Source organism: Anopheles moucheti, chromosome 2, assembly GCF_943734755.1.
Source record: "Anopheles moucheti chromosome 2, idAnoMoucSN_F20_07, whole genome shotgun sequence".
NCBI lineage: Eukaryota > Metazoa > Arthropoda > Insecta > Diptera > Culicidae > Anopheles > Anopheles moucheti.
In genome coordinates, this window is record NC_069140.1 from 41,844,792 (window position 1) to 41,863,054 (window position 18,263).

Sequence of the window (18,263 nt, forward strand, 5' to 3'; positions counted from 1 at the left end):
CAAGAACACTAAACCGAGCAAATCAAACACTTAAATGGCCGGTACTTTAAATCTAAACGTTGAAGGGATTTTTACACGATTTGAGAAATCAGTCGTCTTCGAAAACGAGAAATTATTTTCGAAACACACCTATCGCACACACTCGCAGTGTGCAACAGTCCAATACCCGAAACGAATGCGCTGTGGCCGTGTTTAGTGTCAAACGGTCAATGGTGGGCGCTCTGTTTTACCTTTTGTACAGAAAAAGAAACTTGATACGCGCAGTTTACCTCAAAGCTTATAGAACTAACTTTGGTGCAAACATTCAAGAGAAGTGCAAAACTTATCCTTTATCGTTTAGTTCTTTCGCCGACTGTGTTACGGTGCGATACAACGAAATAGTGCATGCGTGAGTAGTTGTGCCTATGTACGCGAGGTGTGAGTGTGTGTAGAAGCAAAAAGTAAAATTATGACAGCTACTGCAGGGGGCATCAGTATCACCATCCTGCTGCATTCGAATTGCTAGGTTTCTTGGCACGGATCAGGATTCAGAGATGCCAATCGTGAAGTGAGAAGAAAAAACCCTCTAAAACGTCGCATTTCACTGCATTAGCACAGAGTTTTCCTAGAGTGGAACAACGAACAGTGTGGAAAGAAACTGGTCACCGCCGAAAGGGTTTCAAACACATCAGACATTGCCGTCTGCGCTATAGTAAAAGTAAGTAAATTGTCCTTTTTTTCTTGGTATCTTAACATTGTTCCGGGACGCTTCCAGTTAGGACATAACCGCATACCGACCAGTTGCGCACGTCTGCCTTCCAAACAGGTCCACCAACCCACCCTATACGTAAGTGGGATGTGGGCGCTGTCCTTGTTTTGTCTGTGCGTGTGCTTTCCTTGCTTGGCCGTAATACTCCAGACCGTCCTCAATCCCTCTTGTGTGTCTCTGCCTCCCTGTGTGGGGGTGGCGCCACCTTAAGGTCACAATACCGTATGGCAAACGCTGATATGGTATTCGGGAATATGACACACCCTCCAACCTGTCGCACCGCACCCACGCAACGCACAACCCCTTTTTGCCACCCGTGGGAAAGTGTGACCGCATTGACTCGCGTTGATGCGACACAATTCCGGTGGTGAATGTCGCAGCATCTTTTCAATGTTTATCTAGCAAAGGTAAAGCGTCACAAGGCAATTGGAATTGTTCGATTTCAGCAATCCAATTTGCAGGTGTCTTGTGACCGTATAGCATCCGCGCACGGACTTTCGGATCGGTTTTGTGTAAACTTCTCATTCTATCGATGTGAACTAATCGCACAGAGAGCGCTGAATTCCGTTGTATTCCTTTTTTATTCATACCGACGATTCATTCGTTCTCTTCCACGCCCATGTTACGGTTAGTTCCGTAAAAAAACACCCCATTCGCCTAAGTGCTTCTGTACCGGGGAAAAAGATAAGCAAACCCGATGGCGTTTCGATTTACCTGGGCAAGATAAGGCACACAGGCAAACAATTGTAGACCATGCGTGTTTGCAGGGACCTTTTAAAGTGCTGAAGTTAATTGATTTCGCTTACAACTCCACATTTTTTCAGGCAGTACAGCAGCACGGAAGAAAGTGTCAAATAATATCGCCCAGGGGGTGACCGTTTTGGGTGAAGAACGCCAGCAAAAACATGAGCGATAATACGGCAGCACGGAATTTAAGCACCTCGAGCGGAGGTGGAACAGCAAGCGGTGGAGGTGGAAGTCATCTGACGCCGGGTGGAGCGGCTGGCGGTGGACTTGCCGGCGGGCTACAGCACGAGGGCAGCACAGAAGACATTGAGCGGCAGCTGGAGGCACTCGATCAGGAAAGCGATTCGGATTCGGAATCGTTGGAGGAGCTGGAAGCGTGCGAAAACATTGAAGTTGTGAATCCGGACCAAACGGCACCGGCACTGGACGTTACGATACGTTACACGATCTGCCTGTTCTGTAAGAAACCGTTCCAGCTAAAGAAGGAACTGAAGAAGCATCTGTTCGAGCACATGAAGAACCTGAAACCGATGAAGGAGAAAAAGATTGTGGAGAAAAAGTTCAAATGTCACAAATGCTTCAAAACGTACACGGAGAAGGCACGGGCCGAGAAGCACATGACTAAGTGCAAGAAGGTGTCGAAGCTGCTGCTGGACATGAGCAATGCTGGTGACGGTCGGATAATGGGTGGCAGCGAGTATGATGCGGCCGTCGCGGAGAGGAGTAACAAGAGTAGCATGAAGAGTGGTGGCAAATTTCGCGAGCCTACCTCACCGCGATCGCTCGTGTTCGATCCGGATGCAGCGGCGGACAGCGACGAACGCTGGTCGTCGTCGGCCGACGAGCGAAGGGAACGGAACCAGGTGGTACACTTCGACGAACGAACCACCAAAGGAGGTGGTGGTCCGGGAAGTTCGGATGAATCACCTACCTCGCCCGGTACCGGTGGACACTTTCAGAAGTGTTCGTAGAGTTCGACACCGGCGGAGTGCTACGATAGCGTAGTACGGCGGTGAAGATGATCCGGTGCATTCTGCAACAGTCGCACAGCATAATGGCGGTACCTCGACGGAAGGAATTCGTTCAACCGACAAGTAACGTCTGTCAGCCTGTGTATATCATCGAGTTCCTTAGTTATTTCTGTTTTTGGTTTTTCTTCTCGCATACGTACATGGCGCCTAAACGTGAACGAAACACCGAACGGTGCTCGGGGATTCAACCGCATGTTTTAATCTGCTCATCATATTAGCATCGCACTGACCTTCGTGGGTGGGACGATTGACACAATTCAATCGCTAGTAGCAGCTAGTGTGCTAGTGAACGCGTTTACAGTGCTAAAGATTGCTGCGCAACATAACGATAACATGCGAAAATTTCACGCAACTGAATGATTTGGATAGTGCATTCGAACGTCATCACGTTAGTTAAATAGGCATGGTTTTGTTGTTCGATTTAAGCAAGAACAACCTAACGAACCGATTTTTCCCTCTAATTACTGTATTACTTTACTTCCCCGTATAGCCCGAAAAACAATGCCAAACTAGCACAACGTAGTGCGTCGAGTTGCGCGCTTACATTCTATGGTTAATCGGGTACGAGTGATGGTAAAACACTTATCTATTATTACACGCTATAACTTATTTCACATACTAAATTACACAATATACGCTCCTTTGCAAGAAACAATCGCGCATAAACTCGCGAATGAAAAAAAAACAAACAAAACAACCATACACACATACGAAATGTAATGTTAGTATATTACTATAATCATTATTTAAAAGTTATGCATTGTGATACTTGCCACATACATTTAATTAAATTCCCTTTACCCAATATCTTAAATAACGTACCATTTTCTTTGTATATAAGTATAGTTTATATCATAATATGCTTGTGCTAATGTGTATATGTACGGCGTACGTACCCAGTGCGATCATTTTTATCTCTTGGCCAATGTGTGAACGGTGTGTATACAAAATGTCCACAGTGGATGATTCAATGTTTATTTGTTGCTTCAGTTTATTTAAACTGTTCCTACCTTTTTGTGTATAATGCAGTAAAATCCCGTATTAGTGTGCTCATGACCTAACTAACTATATACTGTGACTAATTGGTTAAATTGAGTCACGGATAAGTTTCCGCTTTTGACAGAGTGCCGATTACATGATCGACAGTTGATGAACTTGAACTGAACTGATGTGAGTCGTAGATTCATTTCGCTAAGATCTGGACAGAACAATGAGCTTTAGTTTATCCTTTTTTACACACTATAACCGCATGTTTTGCCACTCGCGTCATTATCCAATTTTTCTTCTTCCTTTCTTACTCGCTTCTCATTCGGAAAATAGTCCGTATTCAATGTTTTGGACAGTTTTTAATTGTCTAATAAAATTATGATAGCTGTACGACAGTGGTGTTAAAATAAGGGGAAACGATCCACTCTATGTATTGCCGTGTATTCGTCAATAGGAAATGGCAATTAATTAGAAGTCCTGTTGGTACTAGTCGAAGAACGTGCATGGTATTAAGATTGAATTGATCGTTAGCGTTTAGAAGATAAGGAATTGGGATAGGACATTCAACCGATGGAAGAATACATGAAATGGAAAAGAACGGATCTTCACCGATTTCGTGTGTATGGGTTGTACAAAAGCAAAGGTGCTGCTACGTGCGAACGTTCCAGGGTGGAAAGACCGCTTCATACAATCATGAGAGAGTACCTCGACGGAGGTACCATCCCCGAACTCCCCGGACAATTTGAGCGATCCTTCCACTTTTGCAGTAATGTGTAACACAGGAAAGGGAAACACTCAATCAAACAAAACGTTCGAATATGCTCCACGCTCCAGAGACACGAATAATGACTAAACAATAATAATTATAACAAATATACTGTTGAATATATCCACCTTTATACTTCCCTTATTGCTCTCCCGTACTTCAGTATATGCAATATCACGCTGTGTGGAAATATCACCTGGAAAGGATATACATTGGGGTGATGTGCGAAGCGGTTACTATCAAAATAAACACAAAAGACTTATTGTTGGTAGCGAGAAATACTATGAGCGTATTTATAAAACCAAGCTAAATTTCATTAGGAGGCTGGAGCGGTTTTAGAATTTACAATCATGGCGCGTGCGATGAATGTGAAATTTTGGAATGTATGCCAAAAGATTAGTTCGTTCAAAAGAAGCGTAAACGATAGGAACAGTAAGAATAAATCTTTGGTACGTGACACGGCGAATGTTCTTCTAGCGGGAACACATCAAATCACAGCTGTGTGTATCTATCTGTCTGTCTATCTGCCTATACGTGTGCATATTAATGAATGTCTAAATTGTTGCATCAGATGCGAAACTCTCAAATTAGCATGGCTGTATTTTTGGCAGGCGATAATTAGATTAGCCACTACCGAAGGCATGTTCAACCCGTTGGCTGTAACACGACCTAAAATACGAATCAAATTTTATAATTAATACACACTCTCGGTAGGGTTAATTTTTTAACGTATTTTTCCAATAGTTATTCAAACAAACATACAAAAATACACGAAAGCTCCTCTAAATAATGGGCAGTTCCTTAGCGGCGAACCCGAAGGGCCAAAGAAGACAGAACCTGCTTCACGCAAGACGTAGATCAATTTATTTTGCCAGCATTCGTTTAAATCGTCTGAAAAAGTATTTTTTGTAAATGAATTCCTCCTGCTGTACCAGCACTGAAGCTATAACAGATGCATCTCTTGCATTTCGTTACTGTAAACGAATTGGCGATAGAAATCGTGTAGCTAAAACATTAAACATTTTCCAAAACCAATAAGGTACTGGAAAATACCAATAGTTTGTAGGATGATATCTGTGTACTTGTGTGAATGTGTTAATGTATGTATGCGTATTGTATTGTTAGTAAAGTGGTGTGATGGATGTGGCTCAATCCGTTGAGCTTGAATAAACAGTTTTCTTTCAGTTTATGCGTTTAAACAAACTTTGCCCTGTACTACTTCAGAAAACATTCAGTTCATGTCCGTTATATGTGCGTATGCGTACGTTTGTATAGTTACTAAATAGTGTAAGAAATAACGTAAATCTTAACAAACCCCGATTGTTATGCTTCTTTTTTCAGCAGAAAGTAAGGAAAAGTGTGCGACGAAAAAGGGGTTAAGAACAAATCAGAACCATGTTTGCTAAAAACAAAAAAAAACCGCAATCAAAATGAAGAAAGTACACAGAACTATGTAGACGCAACGGAAAAGCAAAACATACGGTTGCTTTTGAAACGATTCGACATTTTGTACACAAGTAAGTGGAAAACGATTTATGCTAAAGAAAAATCCCGTAGATGGGGCAAACATTACGCATGTATCGAAACAATACGCATCAAACCAAAGTGTCGTTCAACAAACGAAAAGGGCCCTGGATGTTTCTTATCGGGGAAGGTTTAGAAGATGAATTAGTTGAGGAAATTTATGAAACATTGTTGACAATGATTTTGAAGAAAAATACAATAGTACATTAGAAGTGGTAAGAAATTACATTATTATACAGTATAGGCAACGGACAAATTAATCAATACAAAAAAGAAGGAAAGTAACAAACGAAAGACTTCAGTAGCTAAAGGAAACTGAACTCAAGTAGAATAATAAGATTGTTAAGCAAAAAATGAATAATCGCAGAAGGCAAAAATAAGCTAAAGACTAAAGCAAATATACTTTCCCGTCTCGGAAGATTCGAAAGTTATACGTTTTCACAAAAAAAAAAAACATTTGCCTAATAGGAAAACCGAAGTATCCTATCAATCGACAACACCCGGAGTGTATTGTATTGAGTTATAAATATAGAACCGGACAACTATAAAACCATCTCTTCTGCCCGATGTACTCTAGCTTAATGTGCATCATCTACCTTTTTCTCGAATGTACTGCAAAACAATAAAACAACACCATAACGTGCAATAATAGATAGTCAGTTCCGGAATGTATATAACTTACCCCTTTCTGTAATTGGTTATTCTCGAACTGATGCACTGATCGTACCTCGCCCTAACTTGATCCTAATTTATACCACTCATAACCTACACGTAAATACCATGATGTCTTTGTACCATGATGCACGTGTCAACGCAAGAAACGTATAAATCCATGTAGTCATTGAAGTACGTAGTCACTACAGAAGCACGAAGAACAAATTGAAGTTACATACAATGAGAACAAAATTTCCCTGCGATGATAATTTCCACGCCAAGGTATGTGGGTTCCTGTGGTTTTCTATGACAAATGGGTCTTTTACGCATACATTATTGTCTACGTAGCATGATCGGCTGTTGGCGGTTTGGAAGCTTTGCGAAAAAGTACGCCCGCGGCTCGAACCCATCGCCGAGAAGCTACGTTTACAGTTTCAACTGGAAGATATCTGCCATGCCGGAACCATACCAGTATGCGAGTTCGCTAACATACTGCTTTGTCAGCTTGGTGAAACCGTAAGCAAGGAAGAAATATGTGAGGTTGCCGAATACTTTAGTGCCACCGCAGGCCGAACATCGTACGATCAATTTTGTGATGTCCTGTTTGGTGAAGCGGTTACGATCAACTCTGGGAACTCTAAAGATCGTCTATCCGTGTATGAGCATCGTAAGCTGTCCCTGATGCTGATGACCATTGCAAAAGCGTTGCGCTTTCGGGATCAGGTTTTAAGGCCCTACTTTGAAGATTATTCGTTGACCACAAATTCAGAATCATTCTGTACGATACGCTATGCCACGCGTGTTCTGTATTTCTTGGGAGTAACATTGGCAAAACCCGATGCCGTGCTACTCGTCAAGCGGTTTTCTACTGATGGCCATAACTTCCATTACAAGGCGTTCATCGATGAGATTGATCAACTGTTCCGATATCTGGATGCGCACGATGGTGCACTCGATCGCGAAAAGGATGATGCGGCAGTCCCTACCAAAGTCATACACACCCAACTACCGCAAGTGGATCGTACGGAAATTGGTTCAATTTCCTTGGAACATATGATTGGTAAGCGTGTTGCTTTCCATCCATGCTTGGCACCAGCACGCAAAGACTTCGAAATAGCAGAACTACTGATGCGTGTACAGCGCCACATTTGGAATGGCACGATCAACATGAAGGACTTTTTCCAACAGTACGATCTACTCCGGTGTGGTTGGCTAGCTAAGAGTACTTTCATCCGATGTCTGGATGTGATAGGGCTATCGCCCCTCGGTCGATTGCCGTTGCATGAGCGGGAAATTAAACTGCTCTGTGAACGGTACGCCGATCCGAAGGATCCGTGTAAAATCCATTGGACAGCGTTTGTGAATGAAATTAATCGTGTATTTACCGAGCCACATTTGGACAAGGGAGCATTCAAACCGGTCGAAAGCCCTCCTCAATCGGTGAAGGATTTACCACGTGCTGGGAAACACACGCTTGCTTTAGACGTGTTTAACGATGCGCAGAGGCTTGTAATGAAATTGAAAGACAAAATTGCCTGCCAACGTGTGCTGATCGAGCCCATGTTTAAAGATTTTGATAAACATCGCAATGGACACGTAAGTTGCAACCAAGCTCGTGAAGTCTTTTCGATTTGTAATATACACCTAAAGGAAGAGGAAACATTCCTGCTGGACAGGGTCTACGGTGATGTACTGGGTTTCGATTATGATCAGTTCTTGAAAGACATTGGTGTGACCAAAGCTAAAGGCACGGAAGACATGCAGGCGTATCGGAAGGTCATCGAAAGTATTAACAAAGATGTGACGCAACCGTCGAAACCAATGCCTTGGGAAAGAGATATCGTACGGGTGTTGGCCAAGGTGAAGGCTCAAGCTGTACGACGTCGGTTACGTCTGATAGATTTTATGCAGGGATTTGACCCGCTGAACCACCATCGTATCAGTGCTGCGCAGTTTTGTCGAGGGCTTGCAACTGCTAGCGTTCAGCTAACTGCGAATGAGATGCAACTAGTATGCGAGTATTTCCGCACGCCTACCTGTCCAACGGTGGACTACAAACGTTTCTGTGATACTATTGCCGAAGTGGATTATCAGCCGAACCTCGAGAAGGCTCCATTATTGGTACCGTGTAGCCATTTTCCGGCCGACGAACAACCGGTTAATTTCTTAAATTTCAATGAGCGTACAATCGTTTCCAAGGTGCTACAGAAACTCGCCAGACATGCGGACATCGTATCGAACTTGGGATCTCTGTTAAAGGATTTCGATTCTCAAAACGTTGGCCATGTGGGGCGAAACCAATTGCTGCGTGCGCTTGCGACACGTGATTTGCATACGCGAATCTCAACCCGTGAGTTTGAAACTCTTTGCAAATATTTTGCTGTTGAAGTTGGTAAGTATACTATTAGTCTCTTATGCATGTTATAGAATGAACAATTTCTTTAATCCAAATTCTTTTCAATCTTCCGTTCAGGATTTCGACAGGAAGTAAACTATCGTGCGTTACTGGAAGCATTGGATTATTTATACACGAATCGAGAGGTTCATCCGTTTTGATTGCGTACACTAAAGACTTTCTTTGTGAAATATATTCTTTCAAGCAATCGAAACTAAGGATACACATTTTGCACGTGCACTTAACGTACTTTTTAAAATGTTCCACCCCAATACCGAATGGCGTTTCTACCTGTCAGCACACCAGCTGTCAACGAAATGTTTTTCTGCCGTCGTAATCGCTTATGTCAAGGTGCTCTCCCCCTTTTCTCTGAGGACTTTTTTCCCCTGCGGTATCTGCGGTATTCGTATCAGGTGCTGTGCGGTACTTTCTGCCACTGTCGGAACCAAAAAGAGGCCCCAAGATACCAGAGGCTTCCCCCGGAGCAGAGTGCTCGACGAGTGACACAAGTTACAGTGTAGCAAAGCCGCCGCAAAATGTATCGTTTGCTGGTGCAGAAGGCGCTCGCGAACAATTCGAAAGTACGTATCGACCGGACTGTGACCGGGTCAGGATTTGCAGGAGGATGCGAAAAAAGAGCGTGTTATGTCATAATATGCGGGGGAACTGCATGGCCCCGTATCGGGAGGTGCTACTATCGTATCGTTGCATTTTGCAAGCAAACAAACCAGTGTGTGCACCGTAGTTGCATGGCGCTTGATTGGACGGCTCTCAAAAATTGCTAAATTTTGTTACGGTATAGGTGCATTGGGGACGTTGCCCACCACCGAGCTGAATGCGCTTGACGTTGCAAGATGTGTTTATTTTTGTTGTCCCAGAAGAGCGTGATCTAATAGTTTGGTGCTTTTTCTCTTTTAGCGACCGTCCGCCCAGCTGTTCGCCGTCAGCCGTTCGTACAGTGGAAGCGCACGAAGATCCAACCTGCCACCGTTTCAGGAGGCAGGATTCGGAAAGGTGCTAGTGGTTCTATCTCCGTTTCTTATTGGTGGAGGCGTCGTAACATACGCCAAGTGAGTGTTTCTGCTGATTGTGTCTCTGTTTGATAAGATAATTCGGAGAGACTTTAATCGCGATCGTGGTATTTTTTTCTTCGATCACCTTATTCGATGTTTTTTTTGCAGATACGATAATGAATTCCGTAAAACTTTAATTACGAATGTTCCTGCGCTGGAACCGGTGCTAAAGGCGCTACTGCAGGAGACAAACCCTCTGGATGAGGTTTCTAAAAAGATGGACGATATTAGCAAAACAATCGGAGAGTATACGTCGACCATTACCGGGTTCTTTGGCGGTGGAGAAGAGGAAAAGAAGCAAGAAAAGAGTAAGATTCTTTAAGAACGCTAGTTTCAGAAATGGAATTATGAATGTACTTTTCGCATTCTCTAGAACCTGATTTGCCACCTGTCACCAAATCCAAGTCGGTTCATGTGCCCGTTCCTTCGCCACCACTACCAAAACCGGAACCCATCAACCTTTCCGAAAAGGTACCTGAACCGACCAAGAAGGCAGCCCCGAAAGTTGTTCCCAGCCCGGCAACGGCAGCCAAAGGCACCAGTACATCTGCCGCTGCTAGTGCGGTCGTTGCTCCAGCCAAAAGTGTTCCAGCACCATCGAAACCGGTTCCCTTATCATCCGGCAGCGAGACAGTGCCGAAATCCATCAGCGATCTCGAGCAGCAAGTCGAGGTGGCCGCTACGATTGCCATCAAAGAATATGGACACGCTGTGGATGTGTTGAAAACATACACTGAGGAGGTCCGCAAAGTGGTTGATGCATCGATTGACAAACTGGACTCCAGCAGCTGGACTACGCTGCGTAATCGTACCAGTGCGCGTGATACTGCACTCGAGGCGGCCGAAACTGCTGCCGATCAGGCTAAGGCGAACATCGAGAAGCTGCACGCTTTGCTGATCAGTCGCGAAATTAAGTGTTCGGACGAGCTGAAGGATAAAGCGCGCCAGAACATTGCCGCCTATCTGGAACATCTTAAGAAGGCAAAGGATGAAGTTTACGCGGCAAGGGATCTCGCATCGCTCGGTGAAAAGTACTGGAAGCGTGTCGAGTCTGCGCGGAATTATTTTGTCGACGAGATGGAATCCCTGTTCCCGGGAATCAATCTGTCCGAGCGTAAGCTGAGCCTTTCAAAGGACGAGCTTGACCTGTTCATACTGCACGCATACACGCAGGTGATCGCGCATCAGAAGGAGTTGCAAAAGCTGCAAATTGAGGGCGATCAAAATTTGCGCCGCGCAGTAGAAGCCGTGAGGGGGTCGGATCAGGCGGAGGAAGTTAAGGCACGGCTAGAGTACGAGATTGCCAAGGAAAAGCGTCAGCTGAACCTGTTGAACCAGAAAAAGCTGTTGCACACACGGGCAGAGTTGGAGCAGCAGTTGCGAGAGCAGATGAAGCGCCAAACGGAGGCACACATCGACCATCTGAAGGATGCGCTCACGCAGAAGGAGGTAGAGATGAGGCGAAAGTTCCAAAGGGAGCTGGACGAGAAAATTACAACGGAACAGGCTAGTTACAAGTTGCAACTTGCGGCCATGTTGGGCAAGCTAAAGGGTATTCATAATGCACTGGTCGGTAAGTAAAAAGATATCGGAAATTCGATGCTAACTTTCCCACGGAAGATTGTGTGGTTCTGTGTGTGGTCGCTAACAGTTTGCCGTGTTCTTTGCTCTTCTTTCCCGCACTACACTACGCGCTACATTCATATAACTGTATGGATGCGTCACATCCGTTCCTTGCTTCATTCCATTGACTCATTCATTCGTGTCGTCATCGTTAACTGCTTTAAACTGTGTGCTAACGAGGACAGAGATAGATACCGAAATGAAAGGTACATATATAAATGCGTATGGTTTATGCAAAAATAATGTGCATGTTTATTTTAGACACTTTTGTTCTCTTATCCACTACACATATACTTAGTTTAACAGCACTACACTTAGCTTAATATCTCCTACACATGTATTGCTCATCATTTCTTTGACCAAATGGTTTAATGATTACGTGCGTTCATATCCACAGAACATGCGGACGCTGAGAAAAGCGCACATCAAGCACAAGCCCTGTGGGGCGCCTGCCAATCACTGTGGTCTTCGATTCGTAGCGGCCAGCCCGGGAAATCGTGGCGTGATCAGCTGCGCCCACTAAAAGATGAAATTGCAGCCGTTGCCCGCTCAGCGGAAGGAGACGAGCTAGTGGCCGTGGTTTTGAAAGGTTTGCCCGAAACGGCCGTCAAACGAGGTGTCTATCCCGAGGATGCTCTGCGCGAACGTTTCCTGAAGGTGGAAGAGGTTTCGCGACGGTTGGCCCTAGTTCCCGCAGGAGGTGCCCGGCTCCCGATGTATGTGCTATCCTACCTGCAAGCAGCCCTGATCGCTCGTCCCGATAAGCCGATCTCGCAAGACGAACTTGAAAACAAACCGTTTGACTTTAGCAAGCTGGACACGTATGATATTTTGAACCGCGCCCGATACTGGCTCGACCGCGGCGATCTTGTAAAGACGGTCCAGTACGTTAACCTACTGCAGGGAGCACCACGCAAGGCCGCGCTAGATTGGCTAAACGAGGCCCGGTTGCTACTGGAAACGCAACAAGCTGCCGGTACGCTAATGGCGCATGCCGCCGCTAGCGGTGTTCGATTCCTGTGAGGCGACTGATAGCGTATTATTTAACAGCCTTGGTCTGCTGAATGATTGACCGGCGTAATTGTTACACAGTCTGGAAAGTGTGCGCTGTGCGAAAAAAAGTTATATCCGCTACAGAGCGTCGTTTGTGTTGTCCAATACCCTTTAGTCTTGTCGCGGGTGTGGTGTAGCTGATGCTACCAATAGATGCAAAACGAAAACCAGCCATTCGGGTATCAAATAACTTAGAGCAAATCGGCACCAAGTATTGTTAAAGACACATATTTTCGTTTCCCTCTGTTCCATCACGGCACATTGGTTGATTTTTTATGTTTCCCTTGTAATCGTTCTGTAGCAAATGTAAAACTAATGATTAACAGGAAATAAAATATGGCATTATGATAGGAGAACCTATTACAGCAACACCATTTGCAAGATGATGGACCGCCGGACCGTATAGTCAGAACAAGAACATTATTTAATAAAGTCAGTCATTTCACACGGAACATTGCTGAAGTTATTATTGCCGCTTTAGAGAGAACTTTCCGTGTAGTAAGATGAAACGGATCTGCGATTTGAAAAATAGTCAAAGGGTCAGTCAAAATTCATTCGCGTCAACCCACTGTTCCCGCGCATGCTGTCAAATCCGATACTGACAGCATGCACTTGTGGCACGGCTGTCATTGAAGAACATTGCGTTGGCGAAGACTTGTTGATCGTGCCGCTTGTATCGGGAATTTCTGTGATATTTTCATCATACTCAACATCATTCCAGTGATTTCTGTACTTGCTACATATCCACAATCCATCCATGGTAATCGTACCGCGACAATAATGCTCAAGATAATCTTGTTTACGCTTTTGGGCTTTACCGGCATTTGCCGTGGGTCCAGCTTGGAGACTGTTAGTGAAGATGATCTCGTCAAGAAATTTCACAGCCATAACAACTTCATTGTGCTTTTCTGTAAGTAGGTTCAGCTTTACTGATCGCTGCCAGTTGCTTCATTCGTTTCAATTTGTATTCCTTTCAGCCAAACCGAACTGTGCTGACTGTGACAAATTTGAGGGAATATTATCGAAATTACAACAGGAGCTTGAGGACAATCTACAGGCACACGCTGTTAAGGCGATAAGCAGCTCAATGGCACGGCTTTACAGCCCTAGCAAGGAACCGGCCGTAGTGTATTTCCGTCACGGAGTTCCCTTGCTGTATGATGGCCCGATAGAGGAGGATGCTCTGATCGGCAAGCTGGTACAGAACAAGGATCCTAACGTGAAGGAACTCTCGGATGAAACGTTCGAACATCTCACCCAAGCATCTAGCGGTGCCACTACCGGCGACTGGTTCATTATGTTGTAAGTATACAATAAGCTCCTTGCACCAAAGTTCCGGAGAATATGGCTGATCTTTTTTCCCGCGGTTTTAGTTACACAACAAATTGTGTCGAATGCCAACGACTCACTGCCGTTTGGGAAGCGGTTGCTGCCGATCTGAAAACGCGCATGAACGTTGCACGCGTGCAAAAGGACGGAAAAGGAAGCGAAACAGCCACTCGCTTCCAAGTTAAAGCTGTGCCGGATTTCATTTTGTAAGTATTTTGTAGACATCGGTTGTATATGTAATGAAAATTCATGTTGTAATCGAATTTACCTTTACATGCAGTTTGCGACAAGGGAAATATTATCGCTACGAAATAAGCAAATACGATATCAAATCATTCGTAACATTCGCCCAGGATTGGTACAAGAATGCAAAGGCTACAAGAGTTCCAGTTCCATTGTCACCCTTGTAAGTTTTTCACATCGTGTTGGCGCTAGAAGTGAACTAATCAGTACTGTTTGTCCAATTCTTCTTTCAGCGATAATCTCGTGGAATTGGCTGTGCAGTATCTTAAAGACATGCCAAGCATGTACGCTAAACTGTACAACGAATATCCTATGGTGGTGTACGCAATGGCCACAGGATTGTTGTTCTGTGTCGGTGGTTTCGCTCTGGCCATAATATTGGCCATCGTGACGCGCTGCAAAGCAGCATCTCGAGCAAAGAAGGAAACAATCAAGAAGGCAAAATAAGTACTCCGGACGTAATTTGAAGGTAGAGAGCAATAACATATTTGGAAGCAACTTAAGTAATGTTCAAATAAAATGTTTTATACAGTAACAGTAACTTTGCCCCTACAATCTCAGGTAAAAACTCAGTCGTCAATTGTCGCTTTCATTAATTTATTGTTCCTGGGGAACAGACGGTGGCGCTGAAGATGGTCACTGATTTTGCTTATCCGCCAGGTCGTGTCGATTTTTTTTTGAAAAATGGAACAAATTTAATCCTTATCATCCATTGATAACGTTTTCTTAGTTCGATAAATATTTATTTGATATGGGCTGTCAAACATTCTGTCCTGCTCGTGGCACAGCTGTCAGGCGAAGTAAACAAATAAACCGTGTGCTACCCGCATATCAGCGCGTTTCGTATAGTGAAAGTTTACAAACGAAAATTCACTTGATTACCGGATGGAAACGATCGCTTCAATATACAATAGAATAGGCCTTTTGTAGAATGTCAAGCACGGCAACCAGCAGCGATGGACCAGGACAAGTGAAAAAGTCCACGGAGAAAACTCCGCGCAAAAGAGACCGTACTGACGGCGGTGGTGGTGGATCTGCCGGAAAAGGAAACGGCACCAACAAGTTCCAGCGTAAACCAACCGATCGGCATATGGTTAAGAACCGAGTGCTACCCAAGTACTTTACACGCGAGAACGACATATACGTTACATACAAGTCCGATTTTACGGTAGTAGCCTACACATCCAGGGGTGTTTGCTTAATGTAACCATTTCTATCCTTTCCTTTGTAGTACCAACTGAAATCTTGTCTCGATATTCTTAACTCGGCGCTTGGAGAAGTATTTCTTCACTGTACCGGACGGGCAATCAATCGTGGAATCAATTTGGCGCTACGGATAAAGGCTGAGTTTCCCGAAGCGTTTGAATACGAGGTTAACACGTCGCAGATTGTCATTACGGATGATTTGCATCCACTACATGACGAGGACGATTTTATGGTGCAGCGGCGCATGAACTCATGTTTGCACATTCGGATGTACCGCACGATTAAGGTGAAACCATCCACCACTATCGAAACGGGGAAAGCCTAACCGGTAGTGCACCGTTGTTCGTTCGGTTCCCGGGACCATAAGAAGACACACACGCATCATGTCGGAAGAGGTAGAAATTAAGACTTACTTTAAGCTGGTAGACGTTGTTAAATGGATTGGTATAACACAGTTCGAAATTTTGGTCAATCTGTTAGCCTTTCTCGTGTTCACCATTCTCCTCACGGTGAAAGCATCGAGCGGTGAGCTGACAGGTACGCTGACGGCTAACGAATGGTTAGCCCTGTTCTCGCCAATGTTCTGCGGGGATTTTTGTAACACTTACTTTTGCATCATCGTCGGCATAAGGATGTACCTAGGTAACAAGCACCGACAGGCAATGCATCGACTAGTTTGGAGCATTCCCTTTCTGCTGCTAACGTCCGGGTTCAAGTATCTAGTGTGCATGAAACTGTCCGGCCAGATACAGCTCGAGTACAGTGAAGTGTTTTCGCCCATGTTCGTACTGTTGCAGATGATTGCGGTGAAGGCATGCCAGTACAACCAGCAGTCCTGATCGCACGCCAACCAATCACGCCGTGAGCTGCTATCGTTTAGCAATGATGTGGTACTGGGAACGGTAATTATGCAGTGAGAACTACTATTTTACTATATTTGGCTGGCAGCGCTATGATTAATATTAATTAATAATAAACTTCAACATGCTCATAGAAGACAGAGTTGTAGTCAGATTAGAAAGAAATGAAGAGCATAGATAAGTCAGTTAAAGTTCAGCAAAGAAAAGGGAAAACATTCTTAGTTAGAGTGGCAAATGACAGTGATAAATGATGGGATTTTAATATTTAGTCATTTTCAAGACCCAATATTCACGCTATTTTCTTAAGAATTGCAACTAAAGCTAAAGTTTAACTGAAATTTTTGAATCTAATCAATATTCATTATACATTATCCGAATGTTTGTTTGGTGCAAAGCAGCGGTAACAACGAAGATTTTAATTAGTCACACACTCGCACTCTACCTACATGTTAGCGAAGCAACATTGTATCAATAGGTAAGTATTGCAATTGGGGACAACTACTGCAGTAGCTAATCGTAAATGGCAATTATTTTCTCCCCCTTACCTTTCTTTCGTTTAAGCTTTCGTCTAAAGCCCGAATAGAAGTCCGGTTTTCAGCACTAAATCATCTCGATCGCAGCAAAAAGTCTGGCGATCGTTGCGAATTGATCGTGCCCGACGGTGGAATTGCATGTGTGCTTTCTCCACACGGTGAGCATTTCCCGAGGCAAAAGCTAGTACGAGGCGTGCTCCACAGGTGAGTAATACCACGCTTGTTGAAACAATTATGTTTACACAGCAGATGCACGTTTATTCATAACTTGGAAAATTGTTGTAAAATGCACTTTTATTTTGCATTACACTATTGTTCGCATCAACACGTAAATCTACCTTTTAATTACATATTTTTTATAACTTAGTATGCCATTTTCTTATCATAAGCAGTTTGCTGCATGAAAATCTTGGCTGCATACTAATCTTCAGAATCCTTCCTCAAGCGCGTATCTACTCTTTCGTAGATTCCGAAATGAATAAAACTTCATCTAGATGGACAAAACTTCCACAAAAAAATAGTGCCACACATTCCAAAACGACCGACTAACTAGTAGTAGTACCAGCTGGTAACGGAATGCCAATCCAAAACCAAAAACGGCAACACATGCACATGCCTTTTGTCGCAGAACTTAATCCGGTTTTTGCATCCAAATTCCGCGCGGTTAGTGGTGAAAAGTGCCTACCATATCTCCCCGCATACGCCCTGTTCCCTTCTCGTCGATGTGCGCGAGTCACGTTTTAGTGTCGGAATTCCGGCGCACGGATATATATTTGGGAGAAACCATTTTCAAATGCACACCTAATCGCACAGTGTTGTGTCCCCAAGTGTTTTGGGAGCTACCATTGGGAGAAAATGAGAGTTTTCGCACACGCCAGTAGAAATCGAAAGCAAAACGAAATTCGACGCATTTTCGTCGTACATCGACGCCTTAGGAAATATGTTTGACTTTCGATCGAGAGCCGAATAAAGCCCCATGCAGTGATACATTCGCTCGGGATGATGGTAGTGGCCCGAAAGTGGATTCGTAGTTTTTGGAACTGGCTAGAGCTAGAGCCAAATAGAGGCGGTTGATGAGGAAGAAGGTGGGGAGGGGGGTGGGGGGAGGGGGGAACTGTACGATTTCCATTTCACTATTTAATCCCTTCCTGTATCGCACTTGGCCGCTACCACCGGGTGCAGCTCATCACATGCTGCCACGATTGGCCAAAAATGGCCACCGGCTGTGAGAGGTTTGACTAATTTTCACCACTCACCCACCTCCTCGGGTCGTCCTCTTCGGCAAGCGGATTGTGAAATTGAAAGTGAAATGTGTTATTGCTTTCGGTTCGAACGGATGGTACGGATTGGGGTACGGAAGTACGCGTTCGTTTTGTATGGCTGGATAAATGGTTTAATTTTTTTTAAAGCATCATCGTGCATACATCTTCCACCGGCGCAGATGGGTAGCTTCATACAATGGATGAACAATGCATGGTAAATATGACCACA

The 18,263-nt window shown here is 44.2% G+C and overlaps 6 protein-coding genes across 7 annotated transcripts; all 6 read left to right on the top strand.

Annotated features, from left to right (window-relative positions):
* The first annotated feature begins 304 nt into the window (after positions 1-304).
* On the top strand, positions 305-5,199 carry LOC128297791 (uncharacterized). The gene is made up of 2 exons (XM_053033490.1): positions 305-697; positions 1,573-5,199. The coding sequence occupies exon 2, from the start codon at positions 1,654-1,656 to the stop codon at positions 2,464-2,466; it is 813 nt and encodes a 270-aa protein (XP_052889450.1). The 5' UTR covers positions 305-697; positions 1,573-1,653; the 3' UTR covers positions 2,467-5,199.
* A 1,498-nt stretch (positions 5,200-6,697) lies between these two features.
* LOC128297780 (uncharacterized) lies at positions 6,698-9,013 on the top strand. Its single transcript, XM_053033479.1, has 3 exons — positions 6,698-6,739; positions 6,806-8,849; positions 8,931-9,013. Exons 1-3 carry the CDS (start codon positions 6,698-6,700, stop codon positions 9,011-9,013), a joined length of 2,169 nt encoding a protein of 722 aa, XP_052889439.1.
* Positions 9,014-9,257: 244 nt separating this feature from the next.
* LOC128297779 (MICOS complex subunit Mic60) lies at positions 9,258-13,044 on the top strand. 2 transcript variants are annotated; one of them, XM_053033477.1, is made up of 6 exons: positions 9,258-9,433; positions 9,771-9,922; positions 10,034-10,233; positions 10,299-11,498; positions 11,734-11,754; positions 11,946-13,044. In XM_053033477.1, the coding sequence occupies exons 1-6, from the start codon at positions 9,389-9,391 to the stop codon at positions 12,569-12,571; spliced, it is 2,244 nt and encodes a 747-aa protein (XP_052889437.1). In that variant the 5' UTR covers positions 9,258-9,388; the 3' UTR covers positions 12,572-13,044. The 2 variants fall into 2 exon arrangements, with proteins under 2 accessions (XP_052889437.1, XP_052889438.1); XM_053033478.1 differs by lacking the exon at positions 11,734-11,754.
* A 196-nt stretch (positions 13,045-13,240) lies between these two features.
* On the top strand, positions 13,241-14,708 carry LOC128297787 (thioredoxin domain-containing protein). Its single transcript, XM_053033486.1, has 5 exons — positions 13,241-13,511; positions 13,579-13,903; positions 13,975-14,136; positions 14,211-14,336; positions 14,407-14,708. Exons 1-5 carry the CDS (start codon positions 13,382-13,384, stop codon positions 14,618-14,620), a joined length of 957 nt encoding a protein of 318 aa, XP_052889446.1. The 5' UTR covers positions 13,241-13,381; the 3' UTR covers positions 14,621-14,708.
* A 283-nt stretch (positions 14,709-14,991) lies between these two features.
* Positions 14,992-15,704, top strand: LOC128297792 (ribonuclease P protein subunit p20). The gene is made up of 2 exons (XM_053033491.1): positions 14,992-15,341; positions 15,405-15,704. The coding sequence occupies exons 1-2, from the start codon at positions 15,105-15,107 to the stop codon at positions 15,702-15,704; spliced, it is 537 nt and encodes a 178-aa protein (XP_052889451.1). The 5' UTR covers positions 14,992-15,104.
* Positions 15,705-15,762: 58 nt separating this feature from the next.
* LOC128297794 (transmembrane protein 203) lies at positions 15,763-16,553 on the top strand. Its single transcript, XM_053033492.1, has one exon. It carries the CDS (start codon positions 15,763-15,765, stop codon positions 16,216-16,218), a length of 456 nt encoding a protein of 151 aa, XP_052889452.1. The 3' UTR covers positions 16,219-16,553.
* The last annotated feature ends 1,710 nt before the right edge of the window (positions 16,554-18,263 follow it).